General features: G+C 38.4%; 1 protein-coding gene across 8 annotated transcripts in view; it reads right to left on the bottom strand.

Moving 5' to 3' along the window:
* Positions 1–18,972, bottom strand: part of TRPM3 (transient receptor potential cation channel subfamily M member 3) — a 492,852-nt gene that overhangs the window by 109,742 nt on the left and 364,138 nt on the right. For all 8 annotated transcript variants that reach the window (XM_029920564.1, XM_029920565.1, XM_029920566.1 and 5 more), the window contains one exon: positions 13,259–13,331. In XM_029920564.1, coding sequence (XP_029776424.1) covers positions 13,259–13,331 — 73 coding nt within the window. The remainder of the gene's footprint in view (positions 1–13,258; positions 13,332–18,972) is intronic.

The raw sequence follows: 18,972 nt of genomic DNA, 5'->3' as shown, positions 1-18,972 counted from the left end.
AGAAGGCAGAGTGGAGAAGAGGGTTTGAGAAGAAGACAAAGGAGTGCTCAGAAATGTAGAATGCTTAGTGTCTCCAACACCAAGGAAAGGTAAAAATAAATACAATTAGCATCATATATTGAAAGCCAATCACATACTAGGCATTTTACATTTATCATCTCATTTAAGACTCCCCAAAACCCTGTATAGCTAATGTATTGATCCCTGCTTGGAAGATCAGAAAACAGAGGCTCCAAGAGATGGAGTAACTTGTAGAATAGGCTTTAAACAAAGGCCTTCCCTCAGGGTGAAGTAGGCAAAGTCAATACTGTCAAAAGTTGCTGCATGTTCCAGAAGATAATTGTTAAGGTTTAGAAGAGTATTTGGGGTCTTCATGAGTACTGAAAGCTGTATGAGAAAAAAAAATCTGCAGAGTGAGCCAGTGAGCTCAGAATCCAGGGTAAGTGGAGGGTAAGGACTGTTGGTGGCAAGGCAGACCAGCTTTCAGAGGTGGATGGTGAAGAGGAGAAAACTAAGATGCTTCAATGAGGGTCTTGGTGAGAGGCACCAGGGTTGCCTCAGGTGACAGGGAGCCTGAAAGAGCTGGTGGAAGAAGGGAAAGAGTCAGTAGAAAGGGAGACAAGAGCCAGTATGGGGTGGATGAGATCTGCAGCATGAAGGCCAGTAAGAAGAGAGGTCATTGGAGTGAGGAGGGAACGCAGTGAGGCAGAGTGGAGACACTGATATTCATGCGTGGGGAAAAAGGGAACTGGGATGAAACTAAATATTGTAAGTGAAGAGGGGAAGCCATCTGCAGAGAGTGTGAAGGAGTGAGGAGCTGAAGAGAGTGGAGAAGCATGGCAAGTGTGCCTCAGGCTGACAACTGAAGAATGAGGGGCTTTCAGAGCAGAGTTAGGGTCCACTGGAAGTAAGACATCCCCAAAATGTGATGGCTCTGAAGGCACAGACTGCAGGGAATGTTTATTTAGGGACCTGAGATTCAGTGTTTGAGGAAACTTGTTCTTGTTTTTGTTTTTTTAAGTACCCTGAGGGTCAGTAAATACTTCAGTGGGTTGTAAATGGAGTCATGGACTCCCTATGGGAGAGTTGTTAAATAAAAATGTCAGGTGTGTTATCTGACCTTGGTAGCTCACATTTGGCCCTGTTTGACGGACCGGGGTGGTTGAGGGGACAGGATTTGCAGCCCTTGTGATGTTCTTAGTGGTACCATTATGCTGGATGCATAGGATGTCACCACCCATCTCTATATTAGTTGAAAACATTTCTTCTTGTTGGGGTCTTTGGACCCTTCTTTGTTTTATCTGCGGAATTTTGTCTGGTTTAAATATGCATCTTTGGGTTCTATGCATTTCCATCAATTTACTTTATTTGTAAATGTGCTGAAATGCCATAGGGTCTCAGTTGATGAAAACCTAACCATCCATTCATTTAAAGACATCACATTCTTTACCAACGTGAGAACCACAAAAGTGGAGGGAGACTAGCTGAAAGGCCCTGTCACGTGACTGGGTTGCTAGGCTACGCCTTCAATGGGCTCCCAGAGCTGAGCCGCCTACCCACCCTGGTGAGCCTCTCAGGAATGTGGCTGCTACATCTAGAAAAACCAAATTAAAGGCTTGAAATATGCACAGAAAGAAGTAGATGAGGTCTGTGCATAATTTATTCTTTGCTCTATTTTCTTGCCCTCAGTGATAACTATCTCCTTTTGGTAAAAATAACTTTAGGTAGACTCCCAGGAGGAAGTTAAAAGGAACCAGGAAAGATTGGATTAACTTTAGCTGGAAGATATCCACATTCGGTTTGTAAGAGACAAAATAGGCAGCTGAGTGAAAGAGCCCTTTGCAGGAAGATAGGGGTTTTCTTTCTCAGTTTATCTTTAGTAAATAAGATAATAAAACTAACGTTTTTTTCACGCTTAGCGCGTGCCAGCCACTGCTTCTAAGTGTAAACAATGTGCCCCTATCCCCATTTTGCAGGCAAGGAAACTGAGGCACAGAAACTTGTCCAAGGTGAAGTAGTCAGGAAGTGCCAGAGGCAAGTTTCAAACCCAGCTGATTTTAGAGCTGATTTTTTTTTTTTAATTCATAGGAATTTAGAAAACTTTACTGAACTCATAAAGTTACTGAACAAAGAGAAGTAGGCAAACAGGCTTTGGTGTTCCTCTCATAAAATAACCCGGAGGGCATGAAGGAAGGAAGCCAGAATATTCTCTGATGCTCTATCATTAGGGCCCAAATTGGTAAAATGGTATCTAAAATTGACTTCTCAGTTTCTTTAAATTTTTTTTGTCTTTATTTCTTTTGTTTGTCAGGCCCTTTGGGCTTGGAGATTTATTTATTTATTTATTTATCTGTTTTTATTATTGAAAGATGTATAAGTGTGGCAAAAATATGCAATTCAAAAGATACAGTTAGTGAATATACTTTAAGGCTATTATTGATTAGATGCAATGATGTGCTTCTGTAGGGGCAAAATGAACCAGGTCTGGAGAGTCTTATATCCTGTTTATTTGGAAGGCTTTGATTTTCAGGAGTAATACGATTTTTGTTAAGTTTTTAAACTTTTGGTGGGAATGCCAGCTGGTGTAGCGACTGTGGGAGAACTATATGGAGGTTCCTCAAAAAACTGTTGGTTTCATTTCAGAGCTGGGGTGTGTGACTTTTACGGACCAACACTATATAAAAACCTTACAACCTCACGTTGTCTTTGTGATGATATTTGCCAGGAGCACCTACAGTACATATTGCTACTATTTCGTTGTGTCCTAATAACATATGCAACAAAAAGGACAAATGAAGTTATATGGCTTATGATTAATAACATTGGGAAGCACCGTGCTGTTCCCTTCTTTTTGCCAACCCAGCTAAATAGATGAGTCCTCATCACTGTGCTCTTTCTGGGATTAAAGAAGCCAATAGGTCACAAAGTCCCCCACTAACACGTTAAAAATTTTTGTAAAAGTGTTCCTGTATTACACCCAGTATGCAAAACTGAGAAATGTTATCAACCTAAGACAGAGGGGAATAAAAGAAAAAAATTCTACTGGGTTATCTTGCTTGCTTGTGATATGACAAAAAGAAATTCACTTACACAGCTGAGTAAATAAAACATCTGCATCTTCCGTAATGTGATTTTTAGCAGGATTATATAGAAATGCATGCCCTGGGGGTTGGCACATTTTCTAGAATTATAGTGGTGATGCTTTCCTATCTTCTGTTCGCTCTTCCTTTGTCTTTTACTTATTCTGTCCCTTTCACTGATAACCAGGTAATCCATTTTGTACTCATTTTCACTAAGGTTAAACATGCACAGAGTTAACTCCTGCAGGATGTGTTATAAAATCACAAATCTCATCACTTCCTGCCTCTTTACCCAGAGGCAACTGCTTCCCTTCTCATGGCTGATTATTTTGGTCGTCCATAGCAGCTAGTATTTGAGGATAGTTTTTTTCTTTTTTCTAAACATGTCAAGGGGAGGTCAATTTTTTTTTCATGTTTATTTATTTTGAGATAGAGAGTGAATCCCAAGCAGGCTCTGCACTGTCAGTGCAGAGTCCGACCTGGAGCTCCATCTCACAAACCATGAGATCATGACTGGAGCTGAAATCAAGAGTCAGATGCTTAACTGACCGAGCCACCCAGGCGTCCCAGAAGATAGCTTCTGAGGAACTATATATCACCCAGCATTCACAAAGAATGACCCGCTTTTGCCAATGGAATGCAGTAGAAAAGATACTGGTGGTTCCAGGCTGGAGTCTTAGGAAGGTATGACAGCTTCTCTTTTGCCTCCTTTGCCCAGTGTGGAACTGTCTCCCTTCCTCTTCATCCAGGGATTGCCATCATGTCTTTCCTGGTTACAACTCCTGCTTCCCAGGTCCCATGTTTTCTGTTTCTGTTGTTGTTTGTTTTTGGTTTTCTCTTTCATTTTGGTGGTGCATATCCTCCAGTAATTTCTGAAGAAATGGTTCATGGGTAGTAAATGTTTTGATAACTCACGTGTGACAGTGTCTATTCTACCTTTACAAGTGGCTGGTAGATTAGGCAGAGAATTCTGGATTGCACATAAATATTCTTCAGAATAGTTAAAGCATTGCACAATAGCTTTGTACATTGTTGTTTAGAAGTTGAAAGCATTCGATGGTGCCTGGGTAGCTCAGTTGGTTAAGCATTCAACTTCAGCTCAGCTCATGATCTTGTGGTTTGTGAGTTCAAGCCCTGTGTCTGGCTCTGTGCTGACAGCTCAGAGCCTGGAGCCTGCTTCAGATTCTGGGCCTCCCTCTCTCTCTGCCCCTCTCCCACTCATTCTCTCTCTCTCAAAAATAAATGAACATTAAAAAAAAACCCAGAGAAGTCTAAAGCATTCTAGCTCCTTTGCATTTGACCTGTTTTTCTCTCTGGAAGCTCATAGGAGAATTTATATACATATATATAAATAATATAAATAAATGTAAATATATATAAATACTATATAATTTATATTTATATAATTTAGAAATTATATGAATATTGTATTAAAATATATTAAGTATAATTAATAAATATAAAATTAATACACATTAATACAAATATAATAATAAACTATATATATAGTTTCCAATGTTCTGCAATTTTATAATATAACTTGATATGTGTTTATTTTCACTTATTGTGTGGGCACTCAGTGGGTCCTTATAATCTAGAAATGTGTGTTCTGGAGTTTTGGGACATTTTCTGGAATTATTGCATTGATGATTATATATCATCATATACATTCTTATATATATAACATCTACCATATGTCAAGCATTTTTCTGGGTGTTAGGATACAAAGACAAAGAAGACATAATCCTTTTCCTCCAGAAACTTCCTACGGGAGGTGAGTTTATAATCAAGATGATCACACTTCTCAGTTTACCTGGATATTCTTGGTTTATTCTACTTTTTCTGGCATAATTAACCAGTCCTGCTTACTTTCATGTCCAAGAAAGTCTCCGTATGAAGATAAATTATCAGTTAACCATTCCACAGAGTTATTGCAAAGATTAGACCATAAAATTTACATGAAGATGCCTTGTGACTTGTAAAACATACAAATAAGAAGATGAAAAGATTTAAGGTCTTTTATTGCATTCTCCTACTGAGACAAACAAAAGTGTCTAAAATTGCTATCTACCTTGCTCTCTGTTATTGCTTTAAGATCTGCTTGGATTTGTAAGAAAATAAACTTGCCAGCAAATTAATTTCATTTTAAGGCAGCTTAGCATATTCTCAATCATTTTCAAGATTAAAGTCCCCCTTTTTTTTTATACCTGTTTTGGATTCTTACCTATATGCTTGAAGTTTATTTATCAGTTCCTGTCGTTTTCAGATTTATGGGTCCTCCTTTCAAATTTAACATTATGATTCTGTTGGATTTTGGACATAAGGGACATGCCAGATCCTAGGAATTTTTTAAGTTTATTTATTTTGAGAGCGAGAGAGAGATTGAGCAGGGTCCAGGCATAGAGAGGGAGAGAGAGGAATCTGAAGCAGGCTCTGCACTGTCAGCACAGAGCCAGATGTGTGGCTTGAGCTCATGAACAGTGAGATCATAACCTGAGCCAAAGTCAAGAGTCAGATGCTTAACTGACTGAGCCACCCAGGAGCCCCAGTTCCCTAGGGCTTTTGAAAGCCTATGTGATAAGGGAAAAGGTATAAACATAGTAGTTGTAAGGTATTAACTGTAAAGAAGGCAGAGGGTCTGCCCACGAACTTCCAATGTCACAGTCTCTTGTGTCCCTTATATGCCGCCACCCGAGAGAGCTATGACCTTTCACAGAGGGAAGGGAAGTGAGGCATATGTACAGAGGTTAAGTGACCTGGTTAATACCACAGCCAGTAAAGCACTAAGATCTAAATATATATCCAATCTAATCCTAAAGTCTCTTGATCATTTATCCATGAGGTTAACAAACAGTGTTTGAATCGTGATGACATCCTATGCACTGTGTGTGTGGATGTGGTCTTCGTCCTTACTTCTCATTTGGCATCGTCATCAGTCAGACCATCATGCATGAACAGAGTTTTCCAGGCATTAGGTTAAATGCTTGACTGGCATGATCAATTAATATGGCTACAATGGTTGTGGAAGAGGTATTATAATCATCTGGATTAAAAACATTTTTTTAATGTTTTATTTATTTTTGAGAGAGAGAGAGAGACAGCATGAGCAGGGGAGGGTCAGAGAGAGAGGGAGACACAGAATCTGAAGACAGTTTCCAGGCTCTGAGCTAGCTGTCAGCATAGAGCCCTACGCGGGGCTTGAACCCACAAACTGTGAGATCATGACCTGAGCTGAAGCCGGACACTTAACCGACTGAGCCACCCAGGCATCCCATATAATCATCCAGATTTTATAGATCAGGAGACAGAGTCTCAATGAGGGGAAACAGTGTGATCAACAGGGAGTAGTGATGCTCTTATGGGCTTCATTGTTACTATTATCAAGACCCTTGCTGGGCAGTTCCACTGTGACAAGTACTATCCTGAGGGGCCGGGGTAACAGTGGAGGACAGCATGGACGGAGCCCAGTGGGGAAAGCCTGGGGCCACTTGGCCTTGACAGAACTTTTTCCCTAGAGAATAGTCTTTGGTCTTGGGGGGGAAAAAAGTGGTAAGAATGTAATTTCCTTTCATATTTTTGACAGAAATACTCAAGTAACATTGAAAAAGGTAATAGTGATGATAATAATAACAATACATGATCATTATGTAGTAAAATATTATGAAGTAACATATTTAATTCTACCTAAAGTAAACGTTATGGGTGTGATTTGGGTGAATGTCTGGATCTTAATTAGTATTCATTTGACTTAGTTTCTGTTGTTGTCTATGAAATTAAGAATTTATTCCTGATATTCAGATTTTAAGACATTTGCATTTGAGACAAATCTGACACTCTTTGACCCTCAGTACTTCAGAGATGTGTGTGTGTGTGTGTGTGTGTGTGTGTGTGTGTGTGTGTGTGTATTTTAAGTTGCTTTTGGTCTCACCAGCATTCTTTCCTTCTCTACTTCCAGCTACAGAATCTTTGTGTGTGTGTTGGGGGGGGCACCCATAACTCTGTGACTTGGTGGGGCTGATCCCGTCTCTCACTTCATGGATTACAGGAATTCTCCCATTTCCTTTGCTGTGGCAATGGATTCAGGGGTGGGCGCTGATTTAAGGCATGCATATGCAAGTCCTCCCTGGGCCCCTTCTGTTGAAATTGCCACAAGTTTAATGGATTTACTCAGTTGGTTGGTTATGAGCCGTGCACTGCTGATGGCTCTTCTGTGTGACAGGTGTACAGACTAATGTCTGAGAGATGGAGGACAGTCCCTGATGACGTCATTGGAACCCTGGATCCGGCCTTGCCTGAACTCGCTTTACCCTTCAGCTTCCTGGTCGTGCGAACGCACAGATCCATCTTATTTATTTTTGCTTGAGCTAATTTGAATTGTGTTTCTGACCCTTGTAACCAAAACATTTCCTGGTTGAAACCAAATTCCACTGGTGATCTAATCTTTAAACATAAAACAAGTGTCAGATTATGCTGATTCTTGCCATTACATTAAGAGAAATTATGGGCATTCTAGTTTCATCATCACTAAAATATTGGGTGTGCTGCCAAGGTCATCTGGTAGCTAAGTGCCCTGGTAAGAGCTCTGAGAGTTTTCAGGAAGCAGATGTCCTGATCTATGTAGGTTTTGGGGGCCCATGCCAGGACTACAACTGCTCGTGGTCAATTGGCTAGTGACTTCCAAGTTAAAGATTTGACTAAAGGACTAAAATGAGCCACCAGGAAACAAGTGCACAGGGGAAGCCAGGTTTACAAACCAGAGGACAGAAGGAAGACTAAAGATGGCCTCAAGCAAAGAAGGAGAGTCTTCATTGTAAAACTCAGCTAGTGACTTTGGTCTCTAACTGAAATATTCTACTATTCTCCCACAGTTTAGCCCCTATGCCCTTATTGTTTTGAATTTTAGAGAGAGAGCACAAGTTGGGGAGAGGGGGAGAGAGAGAAAGAGAGGGAGGGAGGGAGAGAGAGAAATAGAGGGAGGGAGGGAGGGAGAGAGAGAGAGAGAAAGAGAGAATCTTAAGCAGAGTGCAGAGCTCCATGTGGGGCTTGATCCCACAACCCTGGGACCATGACCTAAGCTGAAATCAAGAGTTGAATGCTCGACCGACTGAGCCACTCAGGCACCTCTTAAGTTTAAAATAAAGTGATAATGCCACACATTTTGACCTTGTTGATCTCTTTGGGACAAATTTCATCTACTTTCATTTGTATAATATTTAGTAACTATGGCATCTGCATCTCACATATGTGACGAGTATCTCTGTTTTTTTCGTTTACATAGTAAGTCTATGTAAACAACTCCAGGCTAAAAAATACTATTAAAACAAAAATAATTTTTTTAAAAAAGGAAAACAATCATGCATGTGTTCTATTAAGCTGCCTACACACAAGAAAGAAAGATGGGAAAGATTGAACGTATAATCAGAAATAATTTTTTATCTTCAAAGCAAAGCCATAATTAATTCTCATTAAGTCTATTCATGAATCATCTGAGATAGATCAAGCAAGGTAGCTTCTCAATAAATGCCCCAGGATGCTAGTTGCTCATGAGATCTGGTGCATAGAATAATTGGATGTACATTACTTCAGGATGATCCTACAATTTTTTATTTTACTAGGGATTAATAAACTATTTAAAAACCAAGATGAGTTATTTAGTAAGACTACCTATTGATGTCTGTACTAGTCTGTAATGACAACTACATTTTCTAGTTCATCGAGTTGGAGGGGCATTCAATGTAGCTTCAAAACATTTAAAAATATATATACATTTTACATTTTATCCTTTTATATCCATTTTTTCAACTTTAGTTGCTTATAAATATATGATTTTAAAGGAAAATCATTCAGAACATAACAATTTTCATCATTCTGTACGACCTAATCAAGAGCATTCTTGAGAATCTTCTAAAGTTAGAACAGACTGGCTCTTCTTTGACATTTCAATTTTTATTTCAAACTCCTTTCCTCACAGTTTCAAGAATATTACAAATGTATTATGTTGAAGAGAAGTTGTCTTCCTCCACTTGAAAGTGTTTGTGCATAATTAATTAGTTTATTACTTATTGATATGGCATTAATTTTGTCCAGGGAACTGAGACATAAAGTCAAATGGGAGGAACTGGATACTTTTCTCAAAAACGATTGTGGAAGTCCGCAGGGAAATTGGATTTTATACAAGTTGTTTCCTATTAGTCCTGTGTGCCAATAATCTCCTACTTAGATATCCCAGTGGTGTTTCTAACCATTTCAGCTACTATCCATGCCTATCTGATTTATACAGACACTGTAGATACTGCCTGCACATAGACAGTACTTTTCTTCCATATGCACTTAACTTTTTACAGCTAACTGCATAAGACGCTGTCTCCTTTTTCGTCATTTTGATATGAAAGAAGTATGCTGTTCTTGGCGACAATATGTCTTCTGCTCGGATCCAAAATATATGATAGCATAGCTCTCCCATTTTTCCCTTAAAGCTTTTATTTTTAAATGAAAACCCATACTTTATTCATATTTTTCTATCTTCTTTTTATCTGCTTGAGGATCCCATCCAGGCAATCACATTACATATAATCCCCTGTGTCCTTAGGCTTCTCCAGGCTGTTCCAATTTCTCAAGCTACTCTTGTTTTTGATGACCTTGACAATTTTGAGGACGAACATAGAGTTTTGACTCTCTTTTACCTTCTAGAAAATGCTTTCCAGAAAAAAATAAGGAAGCAATGGAGGTCTCTTCCCATGCCATGGAAGAACTTCTTTACCAGTGAAGATTAAACCCAAAGAAAATTTCAGATAAATAATAACTTTTTTAGCTAAATATATGTCCCAGACAATATTTCAGACATGCTTATGCTAAATATTTATTTGTTGTTTATCTGAGTAGTCAGTGTCCTGCATTTTCTTTACATTTTCCTTGGCCTCCCCTGGGTATGTGAGGGGGGCGGTGTCAGGAGAGAGCTGAAGAGAAGGAAAAGGGTGTTGGGTGTAGAGTTTCTAGCCTCAGACTACCAGTCTTGGAGAGCTGTTACCTTGACATGAAACACAAACGTGACATAACATACTCTCAAAAGCCACCCCAGGTCAGCATCTGAAGCAACTTTGGGCCTATAAAGCCTCTCTGGAACAACATTCTTTTTGTCTCTTTCTTTCCTCAGTGTTGAACAGATACCTGATAAATTTGTGTCCTATAAACAGTATCCTTTAATAAATACTGATACTGAGGAAATCAAACCCAGTGGGATCAGAAACAAGGGGTCAGCAAAGGTAGACTTTCTTCACGGCCACCTGGTCCCTATCAATCCTTTTTTCCCCCTTCCCAGGCTCTGAATTTATGGACTAGTGCTTAGTTTCATGGCTTTCTCCTCCTTCCCCTATCTACTTTCTGATTTTCTCAAATGATGGAGGGAATAAAACCTTGACTATAAAAAAATTCCTCATGCATGGGATAACTCAAAGAGAAGTATAATTTAAAAAATTAAATGTTAAACCAGGTTTCATGCCCAGGCATAATTTAAAAAAATACATAAGAAGAATAATTTAACAAACTAAGGAATTTGTAACTGATGTAAGTATGCTCTTGGCCTCCCAAGAAAGTCAGCAAAACCTATTATGCTTGACATCCTTCACAAATCAACTGGGTCAAAATCAGAGAGCATTTAAAAGCCTTTGCAAAGCAGAGTTGACACACCATAATCTTTTAATGGCATAAATTCCCATTAGCATCAACTGTTGCATAAATAATGTTCATTATAGTGATTAGAAACGTTAATTTCTTAGAGCAATCATACTTTCCTTTAATCTACTATGGCATTGTTTTTAAAACTGCAGGTTAAGACCCATTAGTGGGTCATGAAATCCAGTTAGTGGGATATAATCAGCATTAAAGAGAATGGAATGGACTAGAATAGAAAATATCCAATTTCATTGCATACAGTCAATGTAAATATTATTTCAAGTACGTTAACCTGAGTTTTAAAAACATATGTATGTATTTGGTTATAATATAAAATGTATTTCATATGGTCTGTCATACACAATCAGAAAATATTCTACATGATAATAAATTCTAAGACTGATCTAAAGGTGAAACACAAATTGAAGTCACAAATTGGTGAACATGGAAGAAAATATTTTCAGTAGAAGATATTATGATGGCTAATATGCATTTAGTCAATAACTGGGCCACTTCTCCATTTCTGAGTTCTGGTTCAAGGTGATAAATGTGGCATTCTACCTATTACTCTCAGTGCAATAGGGATGCCCTGGTGGTATATGTAAGTGAGGGCTGTGAGGTCAGCCTATTTATCTTGAGTGTGTAACTGAATTGTTCTGTATCTTGATTTCTGTATTTACCAGATGGGCCTGATAATAGGCTGGTGATCAAACTTGTAAAGATTAAATGGATTTATGCATAGAATATATTTAACATGGTGTTTGGCACTTAGCAAGTCTTTAATAAGTGCTAGTTACTGGCTTTATTAATCTTATTTTTGTGTAAGAGCAGCAAATACCAGGGAATTTCTTACCCCAAACTCTTAATTTTACCTCTGACAAATGGAGAATGGAGGCCAGAGGATGCTTTGTGTTTCAGCTCATGCGTGCTCTTTGAATTCTTCTACATGCATTTGCTAGCTCATTGGAATGAAATACTTGAGAGAAAAGGTTCTCAACCTGGGACCCAGGATACACTTCACAGGATTGTGAATTTCTGAAATGTGGTTGGGATTTTGAATGAATGTCCATGTCCAAATACATATTTGGGGGATCCATAGAGGGGACCCGTGGCTTCCAGTGTCAATGAGTCATAGGGGACACATTAGACAGATTTGGATCTAAGTTCAGGCTTATTAATTAGCATGGTAACCCTGAGCAAGTGTGTTACATCTTGTAGCTCCACTTACCTGTCTGAAGAATGGGAATCAAAGAGCTGCCACACAGTACAGTTGTAATTAATGTTTACAGCATTTATAAAAAGCTTAGCACCAGGTATAATGGCTGCCACATTATGGATAGTCAAGAGAATATTAATAATGGAAAAAGGAGGTAGACTGGAAATTAGAATACAGTGGTTTACTATTCTGAATTTCAATTTTGGAATGTTAATTGTATTCACTGAGTAATCATTAAATGAGCAATCACTGAGTAATCATTCATTCAGTAATCCATTCCTTAATTTATTCAACAAGAATTGACTGGATGCTGTCATGTGTGAGGGATTATGTGAGGTGCTAAGGAAGCACTAGTGGGTCAGACACATTCTCTGTCCTTACAAGCTTATGATCTAGAAAGGCTTACAAACAGGCAACCACCAACCTTGTGATAAATGGGGCAGCAGGCGAAGTATGCACGTGGGGAGAATGAGGGAGACATCTCAAACTCAGACCCACATTCAATGAGGTTTGTGGTTTTGTTTCATCTTATGGTTCTAGTTTTCATTTCAGGGCTGAACAGAGACAACTTCCTTTTGTTTATTTTAATGCTGACCATTATTGGTCAAATGTAATATTCCTACTAAGGGACATTAAGGGCAGAATTTGAGGTGTGGAGCCTGGAGGAAACTCCTCTTCTCTTGGATATGACTCCAAGGATGAGTGCACATAGTGAGGTCTCTTGATAACATGGGGGCCAGGGAAAGGAGAAAAATTCACCTTCTAAAGGAAAAATCATACAATCTAGGGCATTTCTACTTTTGCCTTGACTTCAGGGAAACTTAGAGTTAAATTTAATGTCCCATTACAACCAGTTTATTTTATTTTTTATTTCTCCTTTTCCCTCAATGATTTTGATTTTCCATTTTAATGCATTATGACATGTCTGTATCTATCATCTATGCCATATTAAATGTTTTTTGCAAGTAGACAGGTAATAATTATTAAATAAGCTCAGTAACTTAGTGTCTTACACACTATATTAGCCTTTTACTTTATGTATTTTTATGACTCAGTGGACATGAATGAATGGTAATATATTTAAACTTTATGAAATTGAGTCACACTTTGACAGCTCTATCATAGAAGAATTTCATAGCAGAGACAACGTCTTCCAGGAGAAGTCCTTATGTTATCAATAATTGGATTTGTCATGGTATCATTTAGGTTTATATCCACTATTAGGAGACAAAGTTGCTGTGTTATCCATTTAAATTATTTGTGTACTCTCTGGATATAGAAAATCTTTTACCTTTGAGCAAAGCTGTCAGGATAGCTAAATCAATGTCCTGGTGTCCTTCTGATCCCATCCGAAATACTGTAATCTGCAATTTGAGACAAGGTGACCATTAGCAAAGCATGTTTTTCCCCAAGAGAAATTCAATCAATGAGACCATATCTAAACATAGACTATCTTAATATCTACAAGGTAGATTCTTAACCACAGGGAAAGCAGACACAGCAAGAATTCAACTCAAGGGTTCTGCAATTCATTAAGAAGAAGATGTCTCAGTAACCTCCTAACAGAGACCAGCTTGCATAATGATGTTTACAATGAAGAGAAACCAGAGACAAAGGAAATGTCCTTTTCTATCATTTTAGTTTTAAAATTAAAACTGGCTGGATTTACAAAAATGTGTAAACTATGATGTAACTATGAGTTGAGAAATTAAGTGTTTAAAAGTAGCTAGTTTGGTATGCCCTTTGGTAAATGGTCCTACTACGTATGTGTGTGCGTGCACGCACGTGCGTGTATGTGTATAAGGATGTATGCAATACAGCCATCGGTGCTTTTACTCCTCAGAACTCGTTATGAAGGGTTTCACACTGCGATGGCTCTGGATCCTTCAGTCCTCTTGATAACCTTGCACCCCCTTGAGAATAACTCAATATAATGGGAATATAATAGTGCTTGCTTGTTTCCAACTACATAAGAAGTAAACTTTGTAGGATTTGCTAATACATAATTTAAATTTTTTTAATGTTTATTTGTTCTGAGAGTAAGAGAGAGAGTGAGAGAATGAAGCTAGGGAGGGTCAGAGAGAGAGGGAGAGAGAATCTCAAGTAGGCTCCATGCTATCAGTGCAGAGCCAGACATGGGGCTTGAACTCACCAATGGTGAGATCATGACCTGAGCCAAAATCAAGAGCCAGACCCTCAAAACCAACTGAGCCACCCAGACACTCCACTAATATATAATTCTAAGTTTTGCCACTATGAAGGAGAGAATAGACATCTAGACTCATCCACTGTTAAACTATCAGTTGCCTTAGAAATCTAGTCCACTACCCAGACACAAAGTATCTTTCTTCGGGTCACAAAATGAGTTAGAAGGAGAGTTGTGATTAGAACTCAGCAGCCCTCGGGCGAGAAAAGAGGCAGCTCTTCTCCATTCTGAACTCAGGAGCAGGTGTCTAAATTAGAAAGAAAACTCAAGATCCATGGGATTAGGAACCAGGAGGCAGAAGTGGAATTTCGCCAACCCTTTAAATTAACTCTTTCAGCCGGGCGGGCTGTGGTCCAAACAAAATTCTTACGTACTTAGCTGGTAACAAGCGGAGGCAACCAGGATCATATCGGAACTCATTGTTTTAGGAGAATTTCAAAATTGGGCACCAAACAGAATTCCTTAAACATGAGACTTACTCGCTACGCAGATGCCTGCATTTTACTGCCTAGTTAGAGATCACATTTCAGATGTAATTTTTTCTGAAGCAGCATATCGATAAATTTACCCTGAAATATAACATAATCAGGACTTCCTAGGAACAGATTTGAGGAGGGGGAAAGGAAGGTAGGATTTCTAAAGGATTTGGGAAAGGGGCACCAGAGATATAGACCCGTGTGCTTTTGTTTGTAAAGGAGCCTGTATTGGAATTGTATGCCAGGGCCTTGCAGGTTTTCTAGAAAACTGCTGTGGAAGATATGTCTGTCCACCTGTCCATGCCCTCATTCAAGAGGAAAAGGAAGCACTAAGGAGAGGCTGGAGGACCCAAAGATGAAGTTTATTTCATAATGTTGCCTTGAGCTGACCTAAGATACTCTAAAATTTTTTTATTTGAATTGTTTGTTTTGAAATTAAAACAAAATTTAATTACATAATGTGTATATCTAACCCCAGAGGGAAAAAAGTCAAACAAAAAAGTCAGAGCCATTCTACCAACCCCAAGTGTTGGCAGAGATGCAGAGAATCAGGCATTCTTAACTATTCTTGTTGGGGATGTGAATCAAACTAGTAGTTTTGGAATATTATGAGTTAATATAAAAAATATTGATTACAATTCTTTAACAACACTAGGATTTTATTTAGGATCTTTGCAACTGTGTTTGGAAATGAGGTTGCTACGTGTCATCCATCTTGCCTCATTTTGGTATTGGAGTTGCACTAACTGTTCAGTATGACTTGGAAAATTTTTTTTTATTTACTTATGCCCCAGCATGATTTTCTTAACAAAAGAATTTTCCTGCTTCTGTCAGGTTTAGTAGGATGTTTAGAAAGTATCTGGCACTGAAGTCTTTTTAGGGATAGGTCGCTGATCGCCTTTATAAATTTTCCAGCAATTATTGATCAGTTTAGATTTTCTGCTTTTCCCTGATTCTGTTCCTGGGTGTACAGTTTCCTGAAGAATTTTCTTATTAGATGAGACACTGGGTGGCTCAGCTGGTTGAGCGTCTGACTCTCCATTTTGGCTCAGGTCATGGTCTCTTGGTTGCGAGATGGAGTGTTGGGCTCTGCACTGGGCATGGAGCCTGCGTGATTCTCTCTGAACCTCCCCCACTGCTCCTCCCCCACGTGCACTATCTCTTGTTCTCCCATGCTCTTTCTCAAAAAAAAAAAAAGATTTAAAAACTTCTTATTATTTAAAAAAATCTCCTGGGCCACCTGGCTGGCTTAGTCGGTTAAGCACCCGACTTTGGCCTAGGTCATGATCTCATGGTTTGTGGGTTCGAGCCCCGCAAGAGACTCTGTGCTGACAGCTCAGAGCCTGGAACCTGTTTCCGATTCTGTGTCTCCCCCTCTCTCTGCCCCTGCCCCACTCATGCTGTTTCTCTCTGTATCAATAATAAACAAACACAAAAAATTTTTTTAAAAAATCTCCTTTATATCTAGAATTAAATGGATTTTTTATTCTTCTTTATTCTTAACTTAATCAAAATCATGGTCATTTCAAAGAATCAGGTTTTCATTTTATTGATCAATATTATTATTTACAATTTGAAGTGATTATTTTCTGCTTTTATCATTGTCAATTCATTTCTTCTGTTTTGCCTCCTTGGCCATTCTTTGTCTAGAATTTTAAGTTGACATCATGGTCACTTTATTTTTATTCTTTCTTAGTTGTTTTAATAGTGGATTTAACTATGTATCTCACATATTTTTATATGCATTATGTCATTTTCATTTACTTTTAAATATTATGCCATTTATTTTCCCTTAAAATTGTTAATGTTAAAAGAGTGTATGTGTATATTTGAAACATTTTGCAAACATGCTATTTTGCTTGAAAAAAAGTGTGTGTCTTCTCTATTTGCTGGGTACAGAGTTTTAGGTAGGTAGGTTGCTATAGATACAGATTACACTTACTTTTTATTTGAATATTCTATTTACTTATTTCTTATTTCTGAGGGGCATGTTAAAATCTCCTATTATGAGTATACACTTCACGATTATTTCTTGAAAGTAGAGAATTTTTGCTTTATATATTTTGAAGGTTTTAAAAACTGTATAAAGGTTCATGACACTCTGTTCTTGGTGGATTGCAGTTTTTACCAACAAAAATAACTCCCTTTCCTATTTAGTGTTGTTTCTTTTATTATATTTTGTTTATATAAACATTTTAATTGTCATGTCTACTCTTATAGGGGATTAGAATGTGTCTGATAGATTACTCCATCTGTGTTTTGGTTTTTGTTTGTTTTTGCTTCTGGTCACTTTTGTGTGGTCATTTTGTTTCAGGTCTGTACCTTGTAAACAGCAAGTCTAGATTTTTAAAAACTGAATCAGAATATCTTTAAGAATCCAAGGCAGAAAAGAATCCCGTTATGTTTACTATGATTACTGTTTTTTTTGTCTTTTTTCTTCCATCTTTATGTTTTCTATTTTCTAGACTTTATTATTTCCTTTCCACCTTTCTTTTCCTTTGAAAAATCCTATTTGCCTAGATAATATATATATACATGGCCTCGAAAAAAATCCACACAGTATAAAGAAATATGTGGTGAAAATGAAGAGCATCACTTCTGTCTCCATTTTCCAGCACCTCTCAACAAAGACAAGGAGTATTACTGGTTCGGGAATGTTCTACACATAAACAAACCGAAATGTACACATCTTTTACACAGCAGGTGGTGAGCTCTATACATCAGGACACATCACTTTTCTCATGTGACCACCCATCCTGGAGACCATTCACTCAGCCAGGAAGAGGTATGCTTCATTGTGTGTTGACCGCCTGATGTTTCCTTATACGCATGGATTATGATTTATGATTTAGTCTTCTATTGATGAACATTGGGGTGGTTCCTAATCTTTGGACACCGTAAATGCCATTGCAGGGAATACCCTGCTCGCACATGGCTGAATCTGTCTGTAGAATACGATGTGTTGATTGGGAATTTGTGGGCCCCATTTACCTTGAGAGAAGGTCTTGCGTTCATTGCTCTGATTCTGCTCCAAGGGCCTCTCTGATTTCCTGCCTTTATTTATTTTGGTCCTTAATGGTAACTAAAATAAGCTTCCACTTCACAGTATATATTTTCTCTCCTAAAATGATTTTTAAACTCTACTTTCTATACTTCTTTTAATAGTCCAGAGGTTACTCAAAGTTTCTGGCCTTCTAGCACAGTATTCTTTTGCATCTCCTTCTGTGCTAAGTACTGACAGAGATTTGTATCAAAACGATATATATTTATTATTTTAGCCTTTTTTGATATTTGAGGGGCAGGAGGGAGATAGGCACATATATGCTCATTCTATCAAATCTCATCAATGTACATTTTATAGAAAACATGTAAATTAGGTAGCAGTAGAAGTTATTTAGCTATTTTATTGGTGATTTAGTAAATAAAGCCTGATTTTCCTTTATGATAAAATCGATACTTTCAACATGGACTCTAAAAGTAATTCTTAGATTCGTTTCACATGGTTGGTTATTTTGTCAAAATGCTAGAAATATATAGGAAGATTAAAGTGTTCTTCAAGATTTGAAAGAACAAACATCAAACATTTTGTTAAAAACCCTACAGCTTTCCCCCAAATTCAGTTTGACATTTTCTATCTTTGGCTCACTTGTGGACAAATTGCCTTAGCCCAGATGCAATTCTGATTCTCAGATTGAAGGGAAGCTAAGTCTTTCAAAATGACACGATTCCCGTGTTCTCTGCCTCTCAAACCTGTCTGCCTACCACTCCTTTGCTTATGTTCTAGCCGGCATGTTGTACCCTGTTCAAAGTTGGAAAATGGAGTGTTGTATCTGTTCCCCCTGACCCCCTGCATGTCAGGCACAGATTCATTGAGCATCTCTGTGCTAGGCACCATTGAGGTGCTGGGGAAAGAGCAGTGAGCAAAGCTGACAGACAATTCTTGCCTTCACAGGAATTTCTAGTACATTCTATACAGGAGAGACAGAGGGAAACAGATAAATATGTGGTACATCCGAGTGCTTCTCCCTGCCTCCTTCCTTCTTTGTCCTCACTGTCACAGCCACTGCTCAGCCTGCAGCCTCTTGACCAGTCAGTGGTTTCTTTACTGGTCTTCCCAACTCTGATCCTTCCGTTCTGTTCCCCGTGCAGCTACCCAAGCGATCTTCCTGATTACATCACCCTCCTTGCTGAAATGTTTCAGTGGCTTCCATTGTTAATAACTCACGGAATGACAGTATCAGACTCCTGGCTATATCTTTAGTTTTATCTCTTGGTGATACATGGTCACTGCTACACTCTTGCTGCTCCCCGCCCCCCCACCGC

This window comes from Suricata suricatta, chromosome 13 (assembly GCF_006229205.1).
Source record: "Suricata suricatta isolate VVHF042 chromosome 13, meerkat_22Aug2017_6uvM2_HiC, whole genome shotgun sequence".
Lineage (NCBI taxonomy): Eukaryota > Metazoa > Chordata > Mammalia > Carnivora > Herpestidae > Suricata > Suricata suricatta.
The sequence above is the reverse complement of the archived record's forward strand: the minus strand, read 5'-3'. Positions and strand labels throughout refer to the sequence as shown.